The following is a 22,881-nucleotide window of genomic DNA, read 5'->3' as shown; positions in this document are numbered from 1 at the left end:
CTGGAAAGAATTCTGTCCGATGAGTGATCGACCTGGCGCTTAATTCATCAATACCTATCACGTGACCTGCCAAGCCGCGACGGCGTGTCTCTTCAAACAATCTACGCGTCTTTACTTGGTTATAGTTAATCATGAGTCGGCGCGCAGCCAAACCAGTCAAAGACCGTCTGGCTGACTTGCGAGCAGCACGAGAAGCCGGAGGAAGATCAAAGCAATGGAAGGTGCGTATCAGTGTAGGACTGAACTGTTGCCTCGAGGTGTTTTATATATCACATTTATAGTCTACCGAAGACGAGGAGCTATATGACGAAGTCTCCGAGGACGATTACAAAAAGATAGTCAAAAATCGGCTGGACAGGGATGACTTTATTGTGGATGACGACGGAGGCGGATATGTCGACAATGGCATGGACGCGTTCGAGGCGGAGAAGGATTACGAGAGTGACGATAACGAAGAGGACGAGGAGGAAAGAGAAAGCGCAAAGGTATGTTGTGTACCAACATCGATCATTCACGCACACAGTTGAGCACCAATCCACAGCTGAACGAAAGAAGACGAAAGCAGCCCTAGCAGCCCAGCGAGCCAAAGATGAAGCTTATGCCGAGAAAAACTCGATTACAGACTATCGGCCCGTTGTTTCGACTGAAAAGGAACAAGACTTTATGAGTTCTCTACTTGGAAATTTGGATTCATTGCCATCCAAGTCGGCTGCCCCATCCAAACGAAGCTCGCCCCGCGTTTGGAGGACCCCCACGGCCGTTCAAACCTCCCGGAACTCTAAAGCGTAAACCCGCTCCGAACCTATGGACGTCTTCAGGTCCGAAGCGCCATCCTCAGATCTTCCGAGCGACGCCGGATACGGTCAATTCTCGGATGCGAACGACGCCTCGGAAAACGAGTGGTCCACCGCGAGCCCCACTAAGAAGCCCAAACGTGAGCCCTCGAGTTCGCCCACCCATCGTCTCAGCAGTTTAGCTGTTGATGATGGGGACGAATACGATGACGGAGATGCTGGATTTTGGGAAGAGGCAGCCGAGATGGATTTGGACGAGCCAGAGGTAGGAAAAGGCAAGGCGAAAGTCGTCAAGCCTCAAAATGTCCTTCCGAACGGACGCGCCGTCAAAGTGGAACCCAAGGTTGAACCTGTTGATACGAAGCCGCCTGCTTGGCTTGAGCTCCACGCATCCCTTAATGCATCTGCCGTGACTGAACCCGAGACTCTCGGGTCTGACAAACCCGGGACCATTTCCCATGATGTCAAGGCACTTGAAGAGGACGGATCGCTAAGAATGTTCTGGCTGGATTATCTGGAGTTGGACTCGAGGCTTTACCTAGTAGGCAAAGTAATCGATAAAGCCCAGAGCACGGAAAAAGTCACCAAATGGGCAAGCTGTTGTGTGGCGATCGAAGGCATTGAACGGAACCTGTTCGTGTTGCCAAGAAAGTACCGAATGGGTGAGCACAGATTGGTTGCTTTTTGTTGTTGGGAATCAGCTCAAGTTGGGCTCCAGAGTTCGGACATGAAACGGATACTGCACCTACAGAAGACGAAGTCTATGACGAGTTCGACCGAGTCAGGCAAAAAAATGGAATCAAGAAATGGGCTGCCAAATTTGTTACTCGTAGTTATGCGTTTGGCGAACCCGTATCCCAGAGGGCGAATCTCAATGGATGAAAGTACTTTATGGATATGATGGTGTGGTTTCGTTTATGGGAATACTTCCCAGCACTGAGCTGTGCGTAGAGCCTATGCTACCTATGGATCTGTCGGGAGCCACGTTCAGCCGCGTATTGGGCACAAATACGTCCGCATTCGAGTTGTTTGTTTTAAAACGCAAGATCATGGGTCCCTGCTGGCTTGATATCAAGGGCTGTGAACCTAGCAACAAAGGCGTACGTTCGACCCCTCCAGAGAAACGCCAGTACGGTGCATACCGTCGTAAGGCCTCTAGGAAAGTTACCCGCGGGCTTCGAGGCCAAAGTTAGGGCTGAAAAATCGGCGGTCAAACCAATGGCCAACGAGAAAATGTTGCTCAACAACTCTTGGGTACGTTTATGCGCTTATAGTAAAATAATCCATTAATCTTTGATTACACAGCTACGCTACACAAACACGATCCCGATGTTATTGTTGGGCATGAATTCTCTGGGTTTACGCTTGACGTGTTGCTCTTGCGATGAGAGAACTGAAACTTGAGCACTGGTCCCGGTTGGGCCGGTTCCGTCGGAGCAAATGGATGAACATTGGCAAGCAGGGATCGAATATAAGGTTCATGCAAGGCAGGTTGCTTTGTGACTTGGCCAGCGATGGTGCAAAGGTGCGTGTACCGACCCGATCAGGTTGACCCAGCTAAATTTTCTTGATCATATAGAGTATGATCCAATCGACGAGTTGGTCGTTGACAGAAATGTGCCAATCCCAGCTCAAAATCACGCGCGAGGACATAGATCCAGACGATACAACATCGTTCTTTGATGCGACTGTCAGCTCCCCGGACCGCCTTTTACATTTTGTTCAACACTGTGAACTGGACGCTTTCCTGCAGATGGCCTTGGCCCACAAGATCCAGATGGTTCCTCTAACTAGGCAACTCACAAACTTGGCTGGAAATTCCTGGTAAGTGGCGGAACTCCCCAAAGGTCTCCAATTTTGCTGATGTTGCTTAGGAACAAAAACCTTGAACGGTGGCCGTGCCGAGCGCAACGAATACATCTTGTTGCACGAATTCCATCGCCTGAAGTACGTCCCGCCCGACAAGACATGGGCCAAGAAGTCGGGGGCTGCTGCAGCCAAAGCCGAAGCTGTCGATGATGAAGGCGGAGCTGCGCCGGTAGCAGCCAAATCAAAGCGCGACAAGTACAAGGGCGGTCTCGTTTTCGAGCCCAAGCGTGGCTTGTGGGATAAATACATCCTGGTCATGGACTTTAACAGTCTGTACCCGAGTATTATTCAAGAGTATAACATCGACTTTACGACGGTCGACAAGACGGATGATGATGTTTGTGATTCCTCTCCCCGTATTGTTAAACTGACTAAAAGAGAAAAATTAGAGCGGAGAAGTCAAGATACCCGCCATTCCTGATAGTGGTATCCCTCAAGGTGTTTTACCTCGTCTTATTGCCACTCTAGTCGAGCCCAAGCGTGGCTTGTGGGATAAATACATCCTGGTCATGGACTTTAACAGTCTGTACCCGAGTATTATTCAAGAGTATATATCGACTTTACGACGGTCGACAAGACGGATGATGATGTTTGTGATTTCCTCTCCCCGTATTGTTAACTGACTAAAAGAGAAAAATTAGAGCGGAGAAGTCAAGATACCCGCCATTCCTGATAGTGGTATCCCTCAAGGTGTTTTACCTCGTCTTTTGCCACTCTAGTCAACCGTCGAAGGCAGGTCAAGAACCTGATGAAGGACAGGACTGCTACTCAGGCGCAACTTGTACAAGTGAGTCTAGCTATTCATATAAACACATAGATATACTAAATCGCCGCATATAGTGGGACATCAAGCAAAAGGCACTGAAATTGACAGCTAATTCCATGTATGGTTGTCTTGGTTCGAGCACTCCAGGTTTTACGCTCGGCCTCTCGCCGCGCTTACCACCTTCAAAGGCCGTGAGATTCTTACCCACACTCGCGAGCTCGCCGAAAACTTGTCATTGGACGTCATTTACGGTGACACAGATTCCATCTTCGTCAACTCTAATGTAACGGATCTACCGGATGCTCTCAAGATTGCGAATGAACTCAAGAAGGCGGTGAACGATCGATACCGCCTGCTTGAGATCGATTTGGATGGAATATTCCGGCGTATGCTGTTGCTACAGAAGAAAAAGTACGCAGCTGTCAAGGTCGAAGAGATGAACGCTTCCTCTGTGGAGATCAAGGGTCTAGATATGAAGCGCCGAGAATACTGTATGCTTTCCAAGAACGTCTCGGGGTAAGCAGAGGATAGCCCTCCCGGAATTCTTGCCCCTAACGAATTGACAGATATATTCTCGACCAAATCCTGTCGGGAGACGACGCCGAGACAGTGGTTGAGCGCATACAGAATACTTGAGATGGATGGGGAGAATATTCGAGGCGGAAAAGTAGACATGGACGACTTTATTGTCTTCAAGGTATGCGCGACCGTAACTCCTCAATCTCGTTACTGATGTATTCTCTGTAGCGATTGGGAAAAGCACCTGAAGACTATCCCAAGGACAACTCTTTGCCGCACGTGCACGTCGCAAAGCGGATGAAAGAGCGTGGCGGTCATGCTCGCATTGGCGATGTCATACCTTACATCTTCTGCCTAGGAGGCGATGGTACTTCCGTCAAGACCGGTCAAGCAGACAGAGCATTCCACCCTGACGAACTTCGGAAGACTGATAGCGAGTTAAAGATAGGTAAGAACTAGAATTTATATAATTTTGCAACGCAATGAAAGTGAGAATCTGTAGATTTCGAGTACTACATCGCTCAGCAGATTCTGCCGCCTGTTGAACGTTTGTGTGATCCTATAGAAGGCACAGACCGTGCACGTCTAGCCGAGTGTTTGGGTATGGCATTCAACTAGGCTCCGAGCGCTTTCCTAATCTCCCTTTCAGGCTTGGATCCCTCACGCTTCCAAGTCAGCGTCGGCGTCATCGATGATGACCCCTATAGAACTCTTGACTCCCAAATTCCTGATAAAGAACGATTCCGCGAGGCTGCTCAGTTCACTGTGAAGTGCCGAAAATGTCAAGGATCGACAGTATTCCCCTCTGTAGGATCACCCGAAGTGTGTATCCGTAGTCCAATCTCTTGCTCTACCAAATTAATACTCTGTACAGGCGCCGGTCATCACTTCGGCCGGTGTGCGATGTCCAGGTTGCTCCGAAGAATTGACATTGGCTAGCATACAAGTCCAACTCGAAACACAGCTCCGACAACAGATCAACAATTACTACTCGGGATGATTTGTGAAGATGCCACGTGTGGACATCGAACGCGAGGGATGAGCGTGTACGGGAAGCGCTGCCTGAACCCGGGGTGTACCGCTAAGGATCCTATGTCGTACGAGGTTTGTAATGACGGCTTGACTTGGGCTTCTGATCAGTGGTGCTTACATTCGAAATTTCCCCAGTACTCCGACTTGAAACTATATAACCAACTGTTGTACTACGCATCACTTTTTGATGGACACAAGGCCATAGAGAAGGCTGCGGGAACTTCTCGACACGGTGAGCGCTGCTCGAGTAATCTATAGAAAAGCATTAAACGAATCTTCTAGGCGAAGTAATCGCTCTGGTTGGCTTGAACAACGATTTCCTGACCGCTATGACAAAATGTGTAGAGAAATATCTGGACCAATGTGCCAGACGCTGGGTTGAATTGAGCACACTGTTCTCGTTCATGCAAATCACAAAAAAGGCTTGATATTTTGTACAGCTTGTATATAACACATACTTATTATTGTCGCTATCTTACCTTGCATTTCCTACTAACGTAGTTAAAGAGTAATTACAAAGTAGATCATATTTCCTTACATATTGTGTGAGCGGGCGCCCTGCGCTGCGTTTAGTAGGATATGACCCTCATTGCAACTGTTCACTGAACGTATGCGTCAACGCAGCTACCAACGAGACGACGAACGCATCCAAACCGGTGCCTTGTCAACACTGGTCCGGTCTTGGATGTAAAAGGGTATAAACTATAAATTACTGCCGGAGGCCCGGACGCAGAACATTGAACAGCTCCCTTCCGGTAGATACCATCTTTTAGCTATCTCTATGAACCTGAAACTTGATACACGCGTACATATACGTCTTAGCTAGCAATATACCAAGCCTTGGAACTTTTTATGCCCCAAAGCGCATATAGTCTGGCACATTTAATTGAAAATACATCGCTTCCTTATACTAGTAGCTCAGATGCTGAGGCTGCAATAACAAAAGCGGTTCGGGCCTTTTTATTATCATTATTATTATCTAACGCACGCATGCATGAGTGTTCCGATCGGTAGGACAATTCGTATGAACTTGAAGGTGAAATTAGCATCATGCGCTACAACCTCCTTCGTGGTAGTGTAACTTAAAGGCCGATGCCCCGTACCATAATACCACTTGCTAACAGACTAGGACAGTACTGAGTTCGCTGCCGTTATTTAGCATTCCAAACTTCTCCATAACGGAATTATGGCGAGCGCAGCAAGAACCAGAAGAACAATGGGATAGAAACTACACTTTTACGCCTAGTGTATAGCCTGGGAGGACACATTGACACATTGACAGCTGTAGTCTTCCGTGGCCTTGGTATTCCACCAGCATTGTCACTGCTCCAGATCCTACATTCAAATCGATCATGATTGAAGCGTGCAGCACACCATTTCTTGACCAACGTTAAACGTACGAATCCAAAGATACTTGATATGTAGGTGCTCATACATGGAGGGTTGAATCTGTCGACTTCTCAAGAATGTTACAACTTTACACCGTCACACATCGAGTTGTGCGCCGGGTGGTTCTTATGGGGAATTTAATACTGTGTACATCTTTCTGGATTCTAGCGATATTACGCATTCCTGAAAGAGATGACGGGGATTCGCCTTCCCAACGAAGTAGGTAACGTTGGGTAGTGCACATCGTGTAGTAGGTCGGAGTTCGTTTTGGCCTCAAGTTCTGTCGATAGGCGCATATCACTGGGGCGGTGATTCCATTGCAGCACCTTTGCGGTCTGCGCAGGTAAGGTAGATCGTATGAGCGCAGCACCCTCTAAGCATATGCATTGGGGTACGTATGTATATCTTGAGGTATAAATACTGGACGCTAATGTCAATAGTTTACTATCGTTTTTCTTCCACAAGCAACACAGCCAGTAGTCTATTACAAAACATGTCTATCTCCGACGGTATCTATAAGATCTCCAATGTCGGCAGCAGCGCGTATCGTCTCGCTTTCTATGACTCTGATACCGTGAAGGCCAATGACTCCAGCAATGTGAGCACCACTTTACCATACACTATTGCTTTATTGCCTTACCTCCCCTTGGCTTCGAAAAATTAGGTCAAGGTTGAAATCAAGAACCAGTCCGGAGGACAGATGATCCGTTTCAACGACAGCGGAGTCAATCCGAGCACCAGTGATTGGTTCGGGTACAGCACTAACCTCAAGGTATGCTACTCTATCTATTCCAGTTGAACTGCCTTCAAATTTGCCTTTATAGTCCGACAACCGTGTTATCCAAAGAACTGAAAAACAAGGCCTAACAGGAGACAACCTGTTATGGGCTGTGACTTCTGCGGGGCCTGGCCAATACTCGTAGGTTGCAAAGCAAACTCTTCATACTCTGAGTCTGACTTGTGCTCTAGGATTAAGGTCTGGAATGAAAATGCTGCTTGGACTTTACCGAGCACCCCTAGCAACCCGAGCGATGTAGGTCATCCTCAGCGCAGTGACCGCATATCTTATCATATCCTGACTGTTTATCTTCGTAGATTTACCTAGAGCCTGCGGAGGGACAGAAAGGTCAACTATGGAAGATCGTGGAAGCTTAGTAGGCACGGAAGGAGTAACATCCGTCAACATATATTGTGTATGCCTTGATAAATTGAAATTGAACGAAAAGTAGTCATTTGTGTTTATGATCGACATCGCCATATAAGCTAAGTATATGTGGTTTACCATGGTATGTCTCATTCGATGACCTATGCGTGTATGCTATATCGACATCACTTATAAATAATACATGGATCCTATATATCCCTTTATATACGCATATAACGCTTCCATTTAACTGAATAAAGCACCTATGAGCTATTACCTGTCACACACCCATCAGCAGAAAGGGACGCCGATCAACATTACCGATTCGAAAAACGAGCTTTCCGCCAATTCGAATGAATCAATACCCTCAAATCTTTATACATGCCATCAATTCACAATCGTAGGAAGAAAATACCAGAGTCCGTAACCAATCACAAAGGTATCCGTTCTACATGGGGTTGCCTATCGGGTGAAATAACGCGAACAATCGGAGATGCAATAATCGCATTGACGACGGCAGAATTCCCATGGTTCCATTTTGGCCAAGCTTTCGACCGTCGGAAGATCTTAATGGTTGGAATAGCGACGATCACCAGTGTTCCTTGGAACGTAACAACCAAACCTACTACCGCGTGCCAAAGTTATAACGAAACAAGAGCACACCGTGGTCACTCTGGCCGCCGGCCCGAAGCTAATATTTGGTATAAATAATGGGCAATGAATGGAGCTTATACCTTACCCTTCGGTTCATCTCTTTTGTCGGTATGTCATCCTTAAATATCCTGGACTGCGTCTATTTGATACGCATCTGCTTATTATTTTCTAGACCGGCTCGACTTTTTATCTTATATTATCTATTCTCCATCGGTGAGCATTTATTCAAAACGCGTATTTTCTAAAGCGTCGAACTCTAACCACTGTATGACCCATTTCAGACTGGGTCGATCTCCATTCATTTGAATCACTGCTTTTCTTAATTCAAGCCCGACAGCTCAAACAAAATGGTCTCCTCGTTTTTTATTTACGCCCTTCTAGCTAGCGTGTCCTTTGTTTCTTCTCGTCCTCTCAGTCGGACTCGGTCTGCTCCCGCCGCCAAGAGACAGGCCCAGATCTTTGCGCTCAAAGATTATGCAGATTTCCAAATTTCTACCGGAGTAGCTGGTGATGCACTCGCCCGGGCCGAAGCCGTATTCAAAACACCTCTTGACGGGGTTGACTTGGCCAGTGTTTCTGACGAAGATCTCGATAACCTCAACACCATGCGTGGAGCCGCGTCCAAGTTTGAGTCCACCGACTTTAACGTACGTACATCATTTATGATCTATACTAAGTTAAATTACCCTTATTCTCATACAGCCGGCCATCAAGGCAGCTACTGGAGAAGAAGCTGACGCTCTACAGCGCGGAAAAATCGCCAATAAGGTGCTTAAGAATCTTGGCTCAGTTATGATTGCATCTATCAAAGTATACACTGCATATGCGTTACTGAAAATATTTCTGATCATAATATTCTCAGGAAGCTAAGGCGAAGGCTGCAGGTGAAGACCCCTCTGAGTTCACTGCCAAAATCACAGAGGAAACAACGAAGATGAACAAGAATGCCGCCACTGACAAAGCTGATGCTGGGAAGGCCCTCGCTACCGTAAGATAAAATCTATATTTATGGTTTAGCTATACTTACGTAGTGCTGTAGCCACTCAAAACTGGTGTTCAGCGTATCCGTTCCGCGAAGTCCAGGCGTATGGCCAATAAACGCGATAGTGTCAAACGCCAAGTGCTCATGCCACTCCGTGATTATAAGGACTTTCAGATCTCAACTGGAACCGCTGGAGACGCTCTTGCTCGCGCCGAAGCCATCTTCAAGACACCTTTCGATGATATAGATCTTGCTACCGTCTCCGACGAAGATCTGAAGAATTTGAACACCATGCGTGGTGCTGCCTCCAAATTTGAGACCACCGACTTCAATGTGAGCATTCTGCTATGTTCTGCGTCATGAAGTATTTTAATAATTTCCATTAGCCAGCTATCAAAGCTGCCACCGGTGAAGAGGCGGCGGCTCTCCAGCGTGGAAAGATAGCCAATAAGGTACTGAAGAATCTTGGGTCGGTTATGGTTGCTTCTGTCAAAGAGGCCAAGGCTAAGGCTGCTGGAGAGGATGCATCCAAGTTCACCGCTACCATTGAGGAAGAGACAAAAAAGATGAACAAGAATGCTGAAACAGATAAGGCTGATGCTGGAAAGGCCCTCGCTACAGTAAGTTGAATTTACGCGAAGGGGTACAGTTCAGAACTTAACCACCCAACCATAGCCGCTAGGGAATTGATGGCATTTATTTGAGCTTTCTTGTAGTTTGGTTGGTAATGCGTTTGAATGAAGATCCGTTGGAGAATAAATTGGCATGATACGAAAACTCGACTCAGGAACTGACGAGGAATGGACCAAATTTAAAGATTTGATTGAAATTAGAAAGTCGAAGCCCACGTCGATCAGGGTCCGCCCTGTCACGCATTTACCTCATTCGAAACGCTAAAGTATGGTATCCAACATAACTAACAACCACAGGGGCCTGTGCTTTCAGTTTTTCTTTCCTCGACGATCTCAATTCCTATACTACCAGATTTTAATATCTTATTTTTTTTGATGTTGACTCGAGTACCCCGGGTATGTTCGAAACCACTACGAACTTTATCTCTGCAATCAACAAAGATACCGATAACGTCGCGCATCTCCCCTCGGACAACATTCACTATTATTCCTATTATCCACACATGCTTCGGGCCAATATCCAAATATTTTGGCTCTACGGCATCTTTTAGAGATCAGAAATCTCCGTTGGACATAGATACCGAGCCCACTGAGAGCAGGAAGGAGCATGCAGTTATATCTACGTTTGATTTATTCAGCGTCGGTGTGGGCCCATCCTCGTAAGCTTTTGTATCCTGAATTTTTTGGGTCAGACACCCACAATATGTTCAGCTCCCACACTGTCGGCCCCATGAGCCGCCAGGATTTTTATCGTTGACCTGCAAAACCTAGGATTGTTGGATAAGGTCCGGATACACCCATATGACCGTACGTCGTGCTGAACATAACGTTTCCGGATCTCTCTAGGTATGCACCCTTAAAGTAAACTTATATGGGAGTCTTGCGGCCACGGGGAAAGGTCATATGACCCCTCAAGCACTGCTCATGGGATTTGAAGGTACGTGTTCTCATTCAAACTATACATATTCTCTTTGACACGTGAGCCGCAAGGCTCGGATCCTGAAACTATTGATACTGGTACAATTAATTCCCGCTATGACGGGATCTTACAAAATAAGTCTTTGAATCTCGGGGGCGTCCGACGAATCAAATATGATATGAACCGGGTTGGTTAAATCAAATGTGCTCATGCTGGAGACGAAATTAACTCGCGATGGTTTTCATAGGATATGCTCTGGAGGTGGACCAAGTTCTCAAGACCCACCCCAATGGAATGAGATTCTCAGTTTTTGGAGAGGAGGGCGAGCTACTTGCAACCAACGAATATTTTAGGTGAGCGGAACGAAACTGGCACGTTCATGTTGATTTAAATTCGACCAAATGTTAGCGTTGGTGGTGGATTTGTCGTAAACGAGAAAACCAAAGGTCAGTAGGGGCCCTATCAACACCCCGGGTCATGGGTGTCATATGTTGACGGTGATTTCTAGTCGATGAAAATTTGTTCTATAAGGGTGTCCATAAACATAAGGTAGAGCCCGCGCGCCTTTCTCAGACCCATGGGCAAGACCTGCCTTCTACAATTGATACACCTGGGTCATCCATCACCAGCGAAGAACTATTGTCCTCCTCACAATCTCAGCCGCCTTATCTCTTTCACAATGGTGCAAGTTTACTAGAAATGTCTAGGAAGCACAATGTAAGTCCGCACCTTGGATGGTGCCGCGATGTTATTGAACATGGAATTACGTAGAAAACGATTGCCCAACTGGTGTATGATAATGAGCTCCATTATCTAACTCCCGTCGAGATACGTGAGTCCCCACCGAATATGAACCCGAAAGATGACACAAACGCATGAGATATAGGTAAAAAGATACTCAAGATCTGGGCTACAATGGATGAATGTATTCGAAACGGTGTTTCCTCGGTTGAAACCGAGCTTCCCGGCCGACTTCGGTTACGTAGACGTGCCCCGATGCTGTATAAACGTCTAATGAGAGGGTAAACATCATACTGCTCAGCCTCATTTTATCTAGCTAACTGGAAGGCCTACAGGTTCTACCCTGGTTTGTCCGCGGGAATAAATGGCCCCGCCATTGGTGGTCCCTCAATTTCACCAGTACTGGCAAGTCCAATAGTCGAAACCGGCGGGTTTGGAGAAGATATAATAGATTCAGCCAATAGGCCAAGCCATCCGAACCGATTTGATTTCAACGATGGCGAGGCGAATGAACCGGATGATTCTGGGGTTTTTGGGAAAGCAGCTACAAGGAGGCCTGCGAGAGTGGTCGGGTCATTTCATCATGCTATTTTGCCGATGCCAACACGGAAAGCTGTGTTCCCTGCCATGGGTGAGTGTTGAATGAACAATTATAGGGTTAGCGCATAATACTCTATTTCAGACTTTTTGTCGTGTTATGCAATCGCAGTAAACGAGGTCAACGCGGCAGGCGGACGTATTGTTACGTCTCCAACAAATGGAGCTTCCGGTGTTATTCCGGCCGTGTTGAAGTATATTGTGGAGGTATTAATAATGGGCCTGCAGATGTGTACGAATCGCTGATTAGCAGGGATAATAGTTTATCAGCGAAGACCCCGAAAAGGATATCGCTACTTTTCTGCTGACTGCTGGTGCTATTGGGTAGGTTTCCAGAATGATTGAACCTACCATGTAGTGATTATAATATATCAGGATGCTATTCAAGGTAAGGCAACTTTAGAGGAGTCGATAACGTGCGCATATACTATTAGTTGATGTTGATTAGAGAGGTTCAACTATCTCAGCGGCTGAAGATATGTTTCATACATCCAAACCTCAGAATCTGGTGAATTCACTATCGACGCGACTGTTTTCAGGAGGTGAGAGCGTGCGAATTAAAGTTATCACAGGGAGTCAACTTGAGTTATAGGCTGTCAGGCTGAGGTCGGTGTGGCATGTTCAATGGCGGCAGCAGGATTCGCTGCATGTATGGGAGGTGAGATACATCTAAATCTCATCCAGGATAGCTTTGACATCAACATGGAATGCCAGCGTCTCCCGAAGTCATTACTCAAGCAGCTGAAATCGGAATTGAACATAACCTTGGGTTGACGTGTGATCCGGTACGTCGGCCTTGAAGCAAGACATGCATTATACAGCATGTTTGATCCCATCTCTTATTGTAGATTGATGGCTTAGTCCAAGTACCCTGCATTGTGAGTCGGTTGAGTGGGTGTTGGTTGTTTTTGAGCTAAAGAGTAACCGTGTTCAGGAAAGGAACAGCCTCGGAGCCGTTAAGGCAGTAACCGCTGCGCAGTTGGCACTTGCAAGCGATGGAGTAAGACAAGAGTTTCAGGCTGATCAAGTTTATGTCTAACACCGGTAACGTCTCCGATCAGGTACATTCGGTGACCTTGGATGAAGCAATCGAAGCCATGAGGCTGACCGCTCAAGACATGAGTGTTAAATACAAGGAAACCTCGTTGTCGGTTAGTCTTCCTCCGTGATTGCATGATCCGAACAATGGATTTGCTCATCCTGAATGTTGACGATCATTAATACAGGGGCTTGCCACGACTGTGAAGATTCCCCTCACATCCCCCGCATGCTAAAGTCAGATCTGGGGTTAGGTTTAGTGATAGACAGGGGCATTCAGAACTATTTATACAGATGTAATGGGATACATAATATATGCCCGTCGCGACGGACTTGGATGTCTCCAGGACGATTACACATCTTGTTATAGACTTTCATACCAATCAAATCACCGTGTACGGTTCCTTTGCGGACACCAACCATGCGAACGGATTTTGGCGCTAAAGTGCGTCATTAAGCATTGGCAATTGAATGTGGGGCTGTGTCATTGTGTGCCCATCAATCCGCGCAACGACCACCTTTGGATCGCAAGTCTCCACATCTTGCTGGTGCAGACATTCTAGGTGCCTGAGCTCCGCAGCTTGACTTTTCCATTCTGGTGTTGGATCATATCTCTTTTCATTTTATAACTTTATCCCGATTGGGTTCATAGCAGTTTGCGATGCCACTCTGCGGCTCAAGTTCGGCGAGTGTTGGTGGCTTTGCCAAGAAACCAGTAAGCAGATTCTTCCCTTTGTGGAATTACAAACATTTATGTTGGTATAGATCCAAAGAAAAATAGTGGTCTGTGGAGATGGTGGATGTGGGAAGGTGTGTTCGTTCTTCGTTTATCCACGTCCGGTGTTGATGTTTAATCGACAGACGAGCTTGTTGAACGTCTTCACAAGGGGTTTCTTTACCCAAGTCTAGTGCGTTGCTATAAATTAATATAATTAATTTTATCTCATATACCGCCAGTGAGCCAACATTCGAGAACTACGTACAAGATGTCAAGTCGATGACCAACTGGTTGAACTCTCACTGTGGGACACGGCTGGTATGTCCTTATTTTATTTATCCATATTTCGGTTGATTGCTGACTCGCTTCGGCTGGCAGGTCAAGAAGACTTTGACATTGCGATCACTATCGTATGCTGACACTCATTTAATAATGTTATGTTTCTCGGGAGTCTCCATGATGTTGCCCATTTGTCGCTACGGTATTCACAGCAACCAAGGTCGACAATCCAATATCTCTTGAGAATGTCGAATCGAAATGGATAGAGGAGGTGCTAGAGGTTAGTATTGTTTTGCTCCCCCTCGCTCTTCGCGTCTAACACTATGATTGTAGCATTGCCCAGGGTCAAAATAGTTCTAGTAGGTAAGTGACCAGAGGATCACGTACATCGCTACCTCGTGGTTAATGGGTTTCTTTAACTAGCGTTAAAATGTGATTTAAGGGATGATCCGGTGGTCCGAGATCGTCTCTCGAGGTTTGGATCACGTCCAGTTATCTATGAAGAGGGACTTGCAATTGCTCGACGAATACGAGCGAGTCGATACCTCGGTAAGTCCACGTTCGAAGAAGCTCCTCCTGCCAGTTTCTAACCTTCGGATCTAGAATGTTCATCCAATATAACCGAGGTGTTACAGAGGTATTCAACGAAAGTGCGCGAGTATCGATCAATGCCCGACCAAAAACACACAACTCAAGTTCGAGTTCAAGCTCGGGCTGTGTTGTGATGTGATGTGATGCGATCGCCTAGACCACCTAGACCATTTTGGTTCTTTTTTTTTTTTTTTCATCTGGCATTCTTGGACTTTTTTGCTGTGTGCCTTGGTCCCCAGATACCGATACCCCTAGGGCAATATCCATTCATACAACATGATCCTTCTGCTACGCTCGCTGCATGCTCGTGCTTGCCTTACTATGTTCCACTTTTTTTACAGTCATCGCTTTGCTACTTATCCCATGCTCGCATCTTTTCTATTTCAAAGTACCTTTGTAGCACGATGTATTTTGTACTTTATCTGCTTTGGATTATTCATGGACGTGTTTCCGCCTTGGGTCAGAAAGCGGTATTACTAGACACTAAGACACAGCATTGTCCACGCTCTGCGAGATCTCCTGGTCCGAAACTTCAGGTTCCTCGTCTGCAATTGCAGATGCAGCCATAAACCTAATGGTCATTAATAAAGTGGATCCCAAATAAAGCAAAGAGAGAAGAAAACGTACTGCGCGGTATGCAACCCTCCCAGTTGCTTCATATGGCCCATCTGAAAATTCATTACGCGCATATTGTTTTGTAGGAACGTGAGCTCATTGGATATTCTGCATCTTACGCGCGAGTTGAAGGTAGTGCTTTTCTTTTATGGAGTGCATCGTCGCGTGAGGTGAGCGTGGTGTTGGTTGGATTGCATGGACTTTTGTTACAATACGTAACCTAAGTGTAACATTCCGTGATTAGCTGTATTTTCGAGAGTTTGGAAAAGCTTTGCAGTCTTGTCACAGCAATCGCCCGGTATTTATGGGAGAAAGGGCAAGGCTTCCATAACGGGTGTGGTGCTCAAAGTCAAAACTCGAGTACGTTTTCGTGATACAAAAAAATTGAATAATCCATATCTAAAACAACATAAAACTCTGGTACAATAGCGTGGTCTCGAAAACACATCGTAAGGATCATTTTAGAAGCCGTAGCCGGTCATTTGCTTCAACCAAAATGATGTATAAGTCAAGAGCTAGCACTATACTGAGCGAGAAGACATACCGGTTGCATGCCGTTGAGACCGTTGGGATACATTGGTGGAGGAGCACCCATACTGTAACTGAATTCAGCAAACGAGTTTATGCTCAAGTAAATTGTGACTCACCCAGGCCCAGCAGTAATCATTCGTTGGTTGCCAAATCCACCAGGGTTGATTATGGGTTGGTCGGCCTCCTGTTGCTCGCGTGTTTGAGTCTTCTTCGTTTGTTCCTTGACCTCCTTTTCTAGAGTGGCAATCTAAAAGATGCTCAGTCAACAATCCTAATTGATGAAAATAAACTGTATACCTTTTCGAGCGTCTGGCGTTGAATTTGTATTTGGTAAGGAACATAGAAGTCGTTAAGGCCATTATGCCATGATAGTTCCATAACAATATCCGGGCGTAAGAGATCAAAGCATGCGTAGAGCATAGCGGCGAAGCATTCCTTGTTGCCAATGTCGACGAAATACGAAATGAGGTCCTCTGCGACTTCGGTGCTTCCCGAAACAGATGCCGTTTGGATCGCGTCCTTGTAGAGCTTGTCTTGCTTGGACAGCGACAATGATTCTTCCCACCGTTTGTTTTTCTGTAAAATAAAATAAAATACTAAGGCCTATGACATTCGGAGATTTTATTAGTTACCAACCTTGTACAGATGTGCAGCCAGCCTGCGGAACTCGAGTAGTTCGTGCTGTTCGAGTTTTCGTGCCAACGCCATGGTATTGAAGTTATCGAAGCTGTCGATAGAGTCGGAGAGTCTTGTAGTCCTCCTCGTCGATCAATAGTTCGTTGTATGCGTCGTTGACCGATTCGATGTTGAGCTATTTAAGTCAATTAAGTAACTAACAATGGCCACCGACTATGTTGAATACCTGTTGCACAGAGATCAAGTACGGCTTGATAAGAGGGACGTTATCGTTGTCCTTCCCGCTGAACATGCGCACGACACGGGTGTGGTCGATTCGCGGTGTCAAACAGTGAGAAGATCATTCAAAAGATTGGGTTGCTCCTGTAAGTAGAACACTAGGGCCTTGTAGTAACTTGGGCGCGAGGGCTGTGAGTTAGGGTTACAAACTGGGAGGGAAGAAAAAGCGTACATTTCAACATTGGCAACCTTGACGACAATTTCTTTGAATTGGTTGTGCTCCCAAGCGTCGGGCGAGTGTTCCATCATAGCAAGCGCAGCATTGTCCTTTGAGCCGCATCAGCGTAGCACATACATAAAATAAGAGAAACTCACATATTCGTCATACTTCACATACAGATAGACAAGCTCTGGCCAAAGGTGTGCTTGCTCGGCGGCCTTGAGAACCTTAGGGATATTGATGCGAGACACAAAGAGTTTGAGGTGCTCCATGACTGCAACCGAAATTAGATAAACCAACAAAGCAATAAATAATGAATGACTTGTTTTTTCTGGACGGTAACGACTGTAAAGGACGGAAAGCTCGGTGAAAATACCCATCTAGAAACCGGGTGAATGTTGCCTCCAGCTCCCAAGATCGCATCACTTACGTGGGCACGCTCAAGACTCAAACCAGCTTCTAATAGCTGAAGAACTTCATCAAAGTAGCCACGCTTTTCATATCGCTTAATCAAGCCCGGGAGTTCCTCCTATTGCAGAGCAGAAGTTCAGTCGATGGTCGTGTGGTGTATATGGAGATACGCACAGCATGAACGATGATGTTGAGACCACAAATTTGAGCGAGACGGAACTCAGCCTTTTCGATGCACGCTTCATGAACCTGCTTCCAGACCCTTTATCGATACACAATTAACCCATAGTTAACTACGCATATAACTGAATAACATACTGGGTATTTCCGGCTTTCCTTGCACTTTCGACAGCGGCCTGGTTTTCTCCAAGGTAGATCAAAGTAGTGGCCAACCTTGCCCAATTAGAGATGCTCGAGAAAGAAGTTTGGCAGCCTGGTAAAGCTCATCGTTGAAACACTTTTCACCAACGTCCAGAATGTCCGCAACGTTAGTCATAGATAAGAAGTCCTCCATGTCGTGCAGACGGTCTGTCTTCGCGTACGCATATGCGAGCTCGGTGTCAATCTTGGGTTCGCGCAAGGATTTGCGTGCCATCTGAAGGTAGCGGACAAGGTCTTCGTGTTTACCTGCTCGGCTAGCAATCTCGATAACCTCATGGAAGTTCGAGGGATCCTCGGCCTTAATGTAAGAATCTATGCGCTGATTTAAAGATATTCTCCTCAAAAACAATCAAAGAACGTACCAATAGCATCTCGAATGCGGAGCCCGTCTAACTGAGCCTTGGCAAGCCTGCTCCAAACTTCAGGCTTATTGATCTTGTTCGCAAAGTCCAGCCCGCGCTCAATGCTCGCAATGTCTCCGACCAACACATCGATAGCGAGTACATGTTGCTCGTATTTTTTATATATCGTGAGTGCCTCCTCGAATAACCCGTGGTCAACGGCAATCTTGGCAATCTCGCCAGAATCATAGTTGTTAAGCTTGTTGATATACCCAACAACTTTGCCCTTTTCGGCGCGAATAGCCGTAAGGAGCATAAGGTTTTGGAGATTCTTATTATCACTGAATGGAGAGGGTTCAAGGATGATCTTTTCAAGCATTTCGATGAGTTCGAGAGGAGGTCGGCAGCCATAAATGCTTTGACGGTTACTGAGACGTCATCAGGATCAGTGGACTCCGGAACGGCAGTGGCAGTCACTTGGTCAATGAGCTGCCTGCGATGCAAATTATCCGAGACGAGAACTTGCTGCCAAAGTTCGAGACGGCGACGTTTGACCAAGTACCGAGCCTGGTGCTTGAACATAGCATTATCATTAGTAATTGAAATGAGCTCGTCGTCGCAGAATCCCTTGGCATATGCGATAAACGCGAGATACGGGTCGCGTTTCTCGCAATATTTACCGACAGTGAGAGGATCATAGAGCTAATAATCGATGAGACTCAGGAACAACCAGGTAAATTGAGGGCTTACATTGTTCTCCTTCAGGAATGATTCCGGGTTGTTATTGCTATCTATGTAAATCTTGGCGAGTGCATTAAAGACAGCAGGATCCTGGCTGCCTTGAGCAATCCTGGCCTCGAGCCAAGGCAGAATCAATTTGAGCCGGTTGCGTTTCTCAACCTCTTCGACCAGCTCGTCAATTGGGAAGTTGCCTGTCACTGATGCGAGCAAAGTTTTGATCATCGATTCGTCGCAGTCCACATCAAGCAATCCACCGATAACCTGGGGTGTACGTGCCGAGTTTACGCGCTGGACATACACCTCGATCGAGCTAGTTAGGCCATTTTGATACAAGTAGAGGACGAGGTCATGGACAAAGTCGAATCGATCGCAGACAATAATGAGCGGCAGTTGATCTTGGAGCTTGGCCTCCTTGAGGAAATTCTTGACTTTTTCGGGATTATAGAAGTTGCTCTCTCGGCAAATGCGCTCGACTTCGCGTATCTGGTTTGTTCGAGTTGCAGCTTGGATGTACTTGAAATGAACCTCGGGGTCCTCACTCAAATTGACGACAGAACCGAGGTAGTAGTATAGACCCTCAAAACTCTTAAAAGACTCGAACATCTCGATGAGCTTGACAGGACCGAGAATGTCCGAGTATTTGGTTGCGATTTGAACGACAACCTGAAGGTTTTGGCGAATATTGACGCGAAGCATCTCATTCAAGCAGGCGAGAGTTTGTTCGGTCGTAAGTTTGCTGAAAAAGTTGACGAGCCACTATATCAAGGTCAATACATTATGTGGGCACCTAGAGTAAGAAACATACCTCGGGATTGAGTACATTTGTATGTACAACGACCCTCTTAATATCCGCAAGGTCTTCATAATGATCAAGAGCCTAAATGCAATGGACCTCACATCAGATATTTAGTTAGATATGTGCCAAAACATGACCCACGCGCTGCAAAAGACCAGCTCGCTCGCAAAGATTTGCTATCCTCGGGCGATCGTAATGGGTGAACATCTCGTTGCCCAGGATAGCATCGGCGACCTGAGGAGCATGTAGCAGGTTCATTTCCAAAAGGCGAGTTTGAAGGTGGCCTTGTTCGGGCTTGTTGTCTTTGAGCGCATCCAAGAGGAAGGAAGTCGCCGGTTGAATCATGTTTTGGGCCATAAAAACATCCACAACCTATGACAATTTTTAGTATGTAGAATGAATGCGATGTATGCGACCCACCCTCTCAATGTCAACCAGGGGCCCGGCCTCATCATTAACCAATTGGCTGGCAAACTCTGCGCCCTTTTCGGGATTGACTCTCATAACGTGTTGAAGGAGCTGTGAGAAATCGGGTGTGTATCCAACCTTCTTCGAGTACAGCAAGATCTTGTCGAACTGCCCCGTCTCGGCGAAACAAGCAATGACTTTGTTCGGGACGTTAGCGCGGAGGTAGACACTGAGTGCTAATGTGAGGTCGTGCGTGCGAACGATGTCTCCCAGTTCTTCGCTGCAATCGAGCTAATATTCCAACATATTAGTATGTCGTGCATACAGGAGATAAGATTGCGGACCTTGTTTTCCTTCAACCATTTCTCCAACAGCTGCTTTCTGCCCTGAGCAAGTACGGGCCTTGCAAGTTCCAAAGACTCGTGTTTGTTGAGTTCTCCCTTTTCCAACAAGATACCAAAGTATTGCAAAATAGGGGAAAGCGTTCCAGGTTGAACAGGAACCTGCTTAAATTGCTCGATTGTTTGAGGCGTACGAAGAATACCCTATTACCAAAAACACAATTACTTTATTGATGAAGGCAAGATACGAAATGACAGATAGCATACCCTAGGCGAATTAGCAGCAATCTTTGCAGCCTCGGCATACTGCCCGCCCTGAAACAATTGCTGATACTGACGGACGTAGAGGTCATCCGCACCAGGAAGGTTGGCGCGGCTGGCAAGCTTAAAAGCAAGCTCAGTGTTGTTCAGGGTACCTAAAATATATGGGATAATAGTGTTGTCGTCTACGCTGACGCTAAGCACCTGTCCACGTCTGTTAACCCCGATGATTCCGTGGGTAGCTTCGTGCTCGGCAGTGACAAATATTGTGTCGCCACTAATCCTGTTCATGTAAACGCAGGCGCCGGTCTCGAGGTCATAAAGATGAATGAACCCAAGTTTGGTAACTAGGTAGATAATCCCATGTTGTTTAGACACCTGTACAGCGACAGGGAAATCGGCTGTAGCTTCGGGAGGGAAAAAGACGTCGACTGCTTTTTTCTGGAACGGTGTGTTGGGTGCTTGGTGGTCAATTTCGACAATATGCAACTACACAATGGACCGGTCAACGGGACACGGAAGCAACAAAAGTAAATGATAATTTATATACCTTGGCACCCGTCCCAGTCCGGACAGCAAAAGTGAAGAGTTTGGTAGGGTTGGCCTGACCATCTATCTTGAGCTCCGCGAATGCTGCGGCGTGCCCTTCAATAGGTTGGCTAACATTACGTTCACGGCTGAACAATTGCATAGCACCCTTGACCTTGAAGCCTCCAGGAGCCGTATTTCCCATTATCCCAACAAGCACGAGCCATTTCCCATCTCCACTTGCTCGGTAGTTGATAATTTGGGCTCCGGATAAAGATGCATGCCTGTCAAAGACCTTTTGAGGGGGAGATGTGGCGTCTTTGATTGTCCAATGGAAGACAGCTGTTTCAGAGACGAGGCCGAGGGTGCTATCGTCCAACCACTTCCAGAATACGATGTCGTCGTTGACAATATGCGACTTGACTTTTTGTTTTGTTTCTATGTTAAAGACCTGTAATTGACGCGCGGCTAAAAAAAAATAGCTAATTGAATATAGGAGTGTGAATATGTTGTGCCTGGCTCACCTCTCAATGCGATGATCTTCTCCTTAGGGTGCATGATGGCCGTGTCAGCGGTGATGGGTCGACGAATAACATTGTTCGCGTCGGAAAGATCAATAATTACGACTTGATTTTGCTCTCCAACTTTCTCGCGCACGCAAATGAATCGGTCAGACTCAAGTGTCAAGGTCTACCCATCGTAACGGTAAGTCAGTACGACATAAATCCATGCATGACACTTGCATACATTGAACGAAATGGAAGCTGGCTGAATGCCAACCGATGACAGCTGCAGATGTTCGCAAAACGCGATCGGTCGGTCCGCCATCGTGAATCCGAGTCTATGGTAGAGGGTAAATGTGGGAGAATACCGCCAGTGACGACGCGTCAAGTGGCACACCGTTTGTGTGTACGTATTTAGAGGCAGTGAAGCGCCGAAGCTGTGGTGATTATGTGCAGCTCGGCGCAGCTTATTGAACAAACTTCGAGAAGCAAGAACTCGTTCAATCAAGTCTCGAGTCATTTATGAACTCCACAAATTTATTGGATTTCACTATGTGCTTTGAGTTCTGTAAACATCGGGAGCTCAAAGCCAGTGGCTCCATTGCACTTAGTAACTAAAACGAGGGCTTGGAATCCGCTGTATACGGCATTGCGCCAATGTCTAATCCATGTGTCTATTCGTTTGATGTTGGAATTAACGATTTTTTTTTATCTTCCGATGTTCCTAAGGCTCGTATTAAACTCTTGTAGCTCGGTATCGCATTTGTATAACCGTTAGCATGTTGGCTGTTGAATACATGCACCCGAGTTACCACGTCCCAAGGCATATTATTCACCGTATAGACTCTATTTAAACTTGATAATTTAATTGGCTCTGAATACATCCATTTGGGCTATGAGCTCATGGATTATAGTTCTTAAGAAGGATAATGGCATACATGCTACAAATGCTACCTACCATTGAAGGATTTTAGCAATATTTAATCTACTACCGTTGCTCAGATGCACACTTATGGACCAACTTGTGGAAAAATAACAGAAATGGCATCTCCATGCATATATACATCGGGAACAGAGCTACGCTCATCGTTTCTCTCACACATGCGTTGATCAATTGGAACTCAAATGCAACAAATTGAATCACTCTGTCTTTCAGCCTTGGAGCGTTTGATGAAGGAAAAAGTGGGCCTTTTAACAGAGTATTATCTAGAATGCATACTCGACGACAATAACTTTGTCTCAGCCTTGAAAGCTGATGTAGACACTTGGTCTGAATCAAAGGAAC

General features: G+C 46.3%; 6 protein-coding genes across 6 annotated transcripts; 5 read left to right on the top strand and 1 right to left on the bottom strand.

Moving 5' to 3' along the window:
- Positions 1-131: 131 nt before the first annotated feature.
- Positions 132-1,676, top strand: RhiXN_05155 (DNA polymerase II large subunit; the record flags this gene model as incomplete). Its single annotated transcript, XM_043324971.1, has 5 exons — positions 132-221; positions 282-485; positions 529-785; positions 819-1,456; positions 1,513-1,676. 5 exons carry the CDS (start codon positions 132-134, stop codon positions 1,674-1,676), a joined length of 1,353 nt encoding a protein of 450 aa, XP_043177390.1.
- Positions 1,677-2,178: 502 nt separating this feature from the next.
- On the top strand, positions 2,179-4,948 carry RhiXN_05154 (DNA polymerase family B; the record flags this gene model as incomplete). Its single annotated transcript, XM_043324970.1, has 13 exons — positions 2,179-2,319; positions 2,374-2,524; positions 2,589-2,618; positions 2,669-3,000; positions 3,053-3,185; positions 3,383-3,450; positions 3,504-3,561; positions 3,618-3,920; positions 3,996-4,126; positions 4,177-4,396; positions 4,451-4,549; positions 4,598-4,770; positions 4,823-4,948. The coding sequence occupies 13 exons, from the start codon at positions 2,179-2,181 to the stop codon at positions 4,946-4,948; spliced, it is 1,965 nt and encodes a 654-aa protein (XP_043177389.1).
- Positions 4,949-4,986: 38 nt separating this feature from the next.
- On the top strand, positions 4,987-5,408 carry RhiXN_05153 (DNA polymerase alpha subunit A; the record flags this gene model as incomplete). The annotated part of the gene is made up of 3 exons (XM_043324969.1): positions 4,987-5,052; positions 5,116-5,212; positions 5,263-5,408. 3 exons carry the CDS (start codon positions 4,987-4,989, stop codon positions 5,406-5,408), a joined length of 309 nt encoding a protein of 102 aa, XP_043177388.1.
- Positions 5,409-6,862: 1,454 nt separating this feature from the next.
- Positions 6,863-13,312, top strand: RhiXN_05152 (uncharacterized protein; the record flags this gene model as incomplete). The annotated part of the gene is made up of 28 exons (XM_043324968.1): positions 6,863-6,967; positions 7,034-7,141; positions 7,194-7,288; positions 7,339-7,402; positions 7,465-7,523; positions 8,553-8,814; positions 8,870-8,977; positions 9,030-9,155; positions 9,207-9,482; positions 9,536-9,769; positions 10,628-10,718; positions 10,772-10,891; positions 10,948-11,053; positions 11,109-11,146; positions 11,209-11,417; positions 11,472-11,532; positions 11,587-11,722; positions 11,777-12,072; positions 12,124-12,245; positions 12,301-12,362; positions 12,414-12,426; positions 12,487-12,580; positions 12,631-12,696; positions 12,753-12,823; positions 12,887-12,916; positions 12,973-13,038; positions 13,100-13,189; positions 13,265-13,312. 28 exons carry the CDS (start codon positions 6,863-6,865, stop codon positions 13,310-13,312), a joined length of 3,156 nt encoding a protein of 1,051 aa, XP_043177387.1.
- A 425-nt stretch (positions 13,313-13,737) lies between these two features.
- On the top strand, positions 13,738-14,694 carry RhiXN_05151 (GTP-binding protein Rhb1; the record flags this gene model as incomplete). The annotated part of the gene is made up of 9 exons (XM_043324967.1): positions 13,738-13,791; positions 13,842-13,886; positions 13,938-13,984; positions 14,034-14,112; positions 14,173-14,204; positions 14,340-14,353; positions 14,407-14,436; positions 14,516-14,622; positions 14,677-14,694. The coding sequence occupies 9 exons, from the start codon at positions 13,738-13,740 to the stop codon at positions 14,692-14,694; spliced, it is 426 nt and encodes a 141-aa protein (XP_043177386.1).
- A 453-nt stretch (positions 14,695-15,147) lies between these two features.
- On the bottom strand, positions 15,148-21,921 carry RhiXN_05150 (Clathrin; the record flags this gene model as incomplete). The annotated part of the gene is made up of 24 exons (XM_043324966.1): positions 15,148-15,235; positions 15,292-15,332; positions 15,824-15,875; positions 15,927-16,057; positions 16,108-16,386; positions 16,447-16,537; positions 16,898-16,992; positions 17,041-17,159; positions 17,208-17,265; positions 17,316-17,414; positions 17,471-17,558; positions 17,615-17,660; positions 17,690-17,989; positions 18,040-18,385; positions 18,448-18,720; positions 18,769-19,515; positions 19,565-19,636; positions 19,697-19,927; positions 19,976-20,254; positions 20,308-20,508; positions 20,572-21,054; positions 21,116-21,561; positions 21,618-21,783; positions 21,841-21,921. 24 exons carry the CDS (start codon positions 21,919-21,921, stop codon positions 15,148-15,150), a joined length of 4,812 nt encoding a protein of 1,603 aa, XP_043177385.1.
- Positions 21,922-22,881: the final 960 nt, after the last annotated feature.

This window comes from Rhizoctonia solani, chromosome 2, assembly GCF_016906535.1.
Source record: "Rhizoctonia solani chromosome 2, complete sequence".
Lineage (NCBI taxonomy): Eukaryota > Fungi > Basidiomycota > Agaricomycetes > Cantharellales > Ceratobasidiaceae > Rhizoctonia > Rhizoctonia solani.
This window is presented reverse-complemented; position numbering and strand designations above follow the sequence as displayed.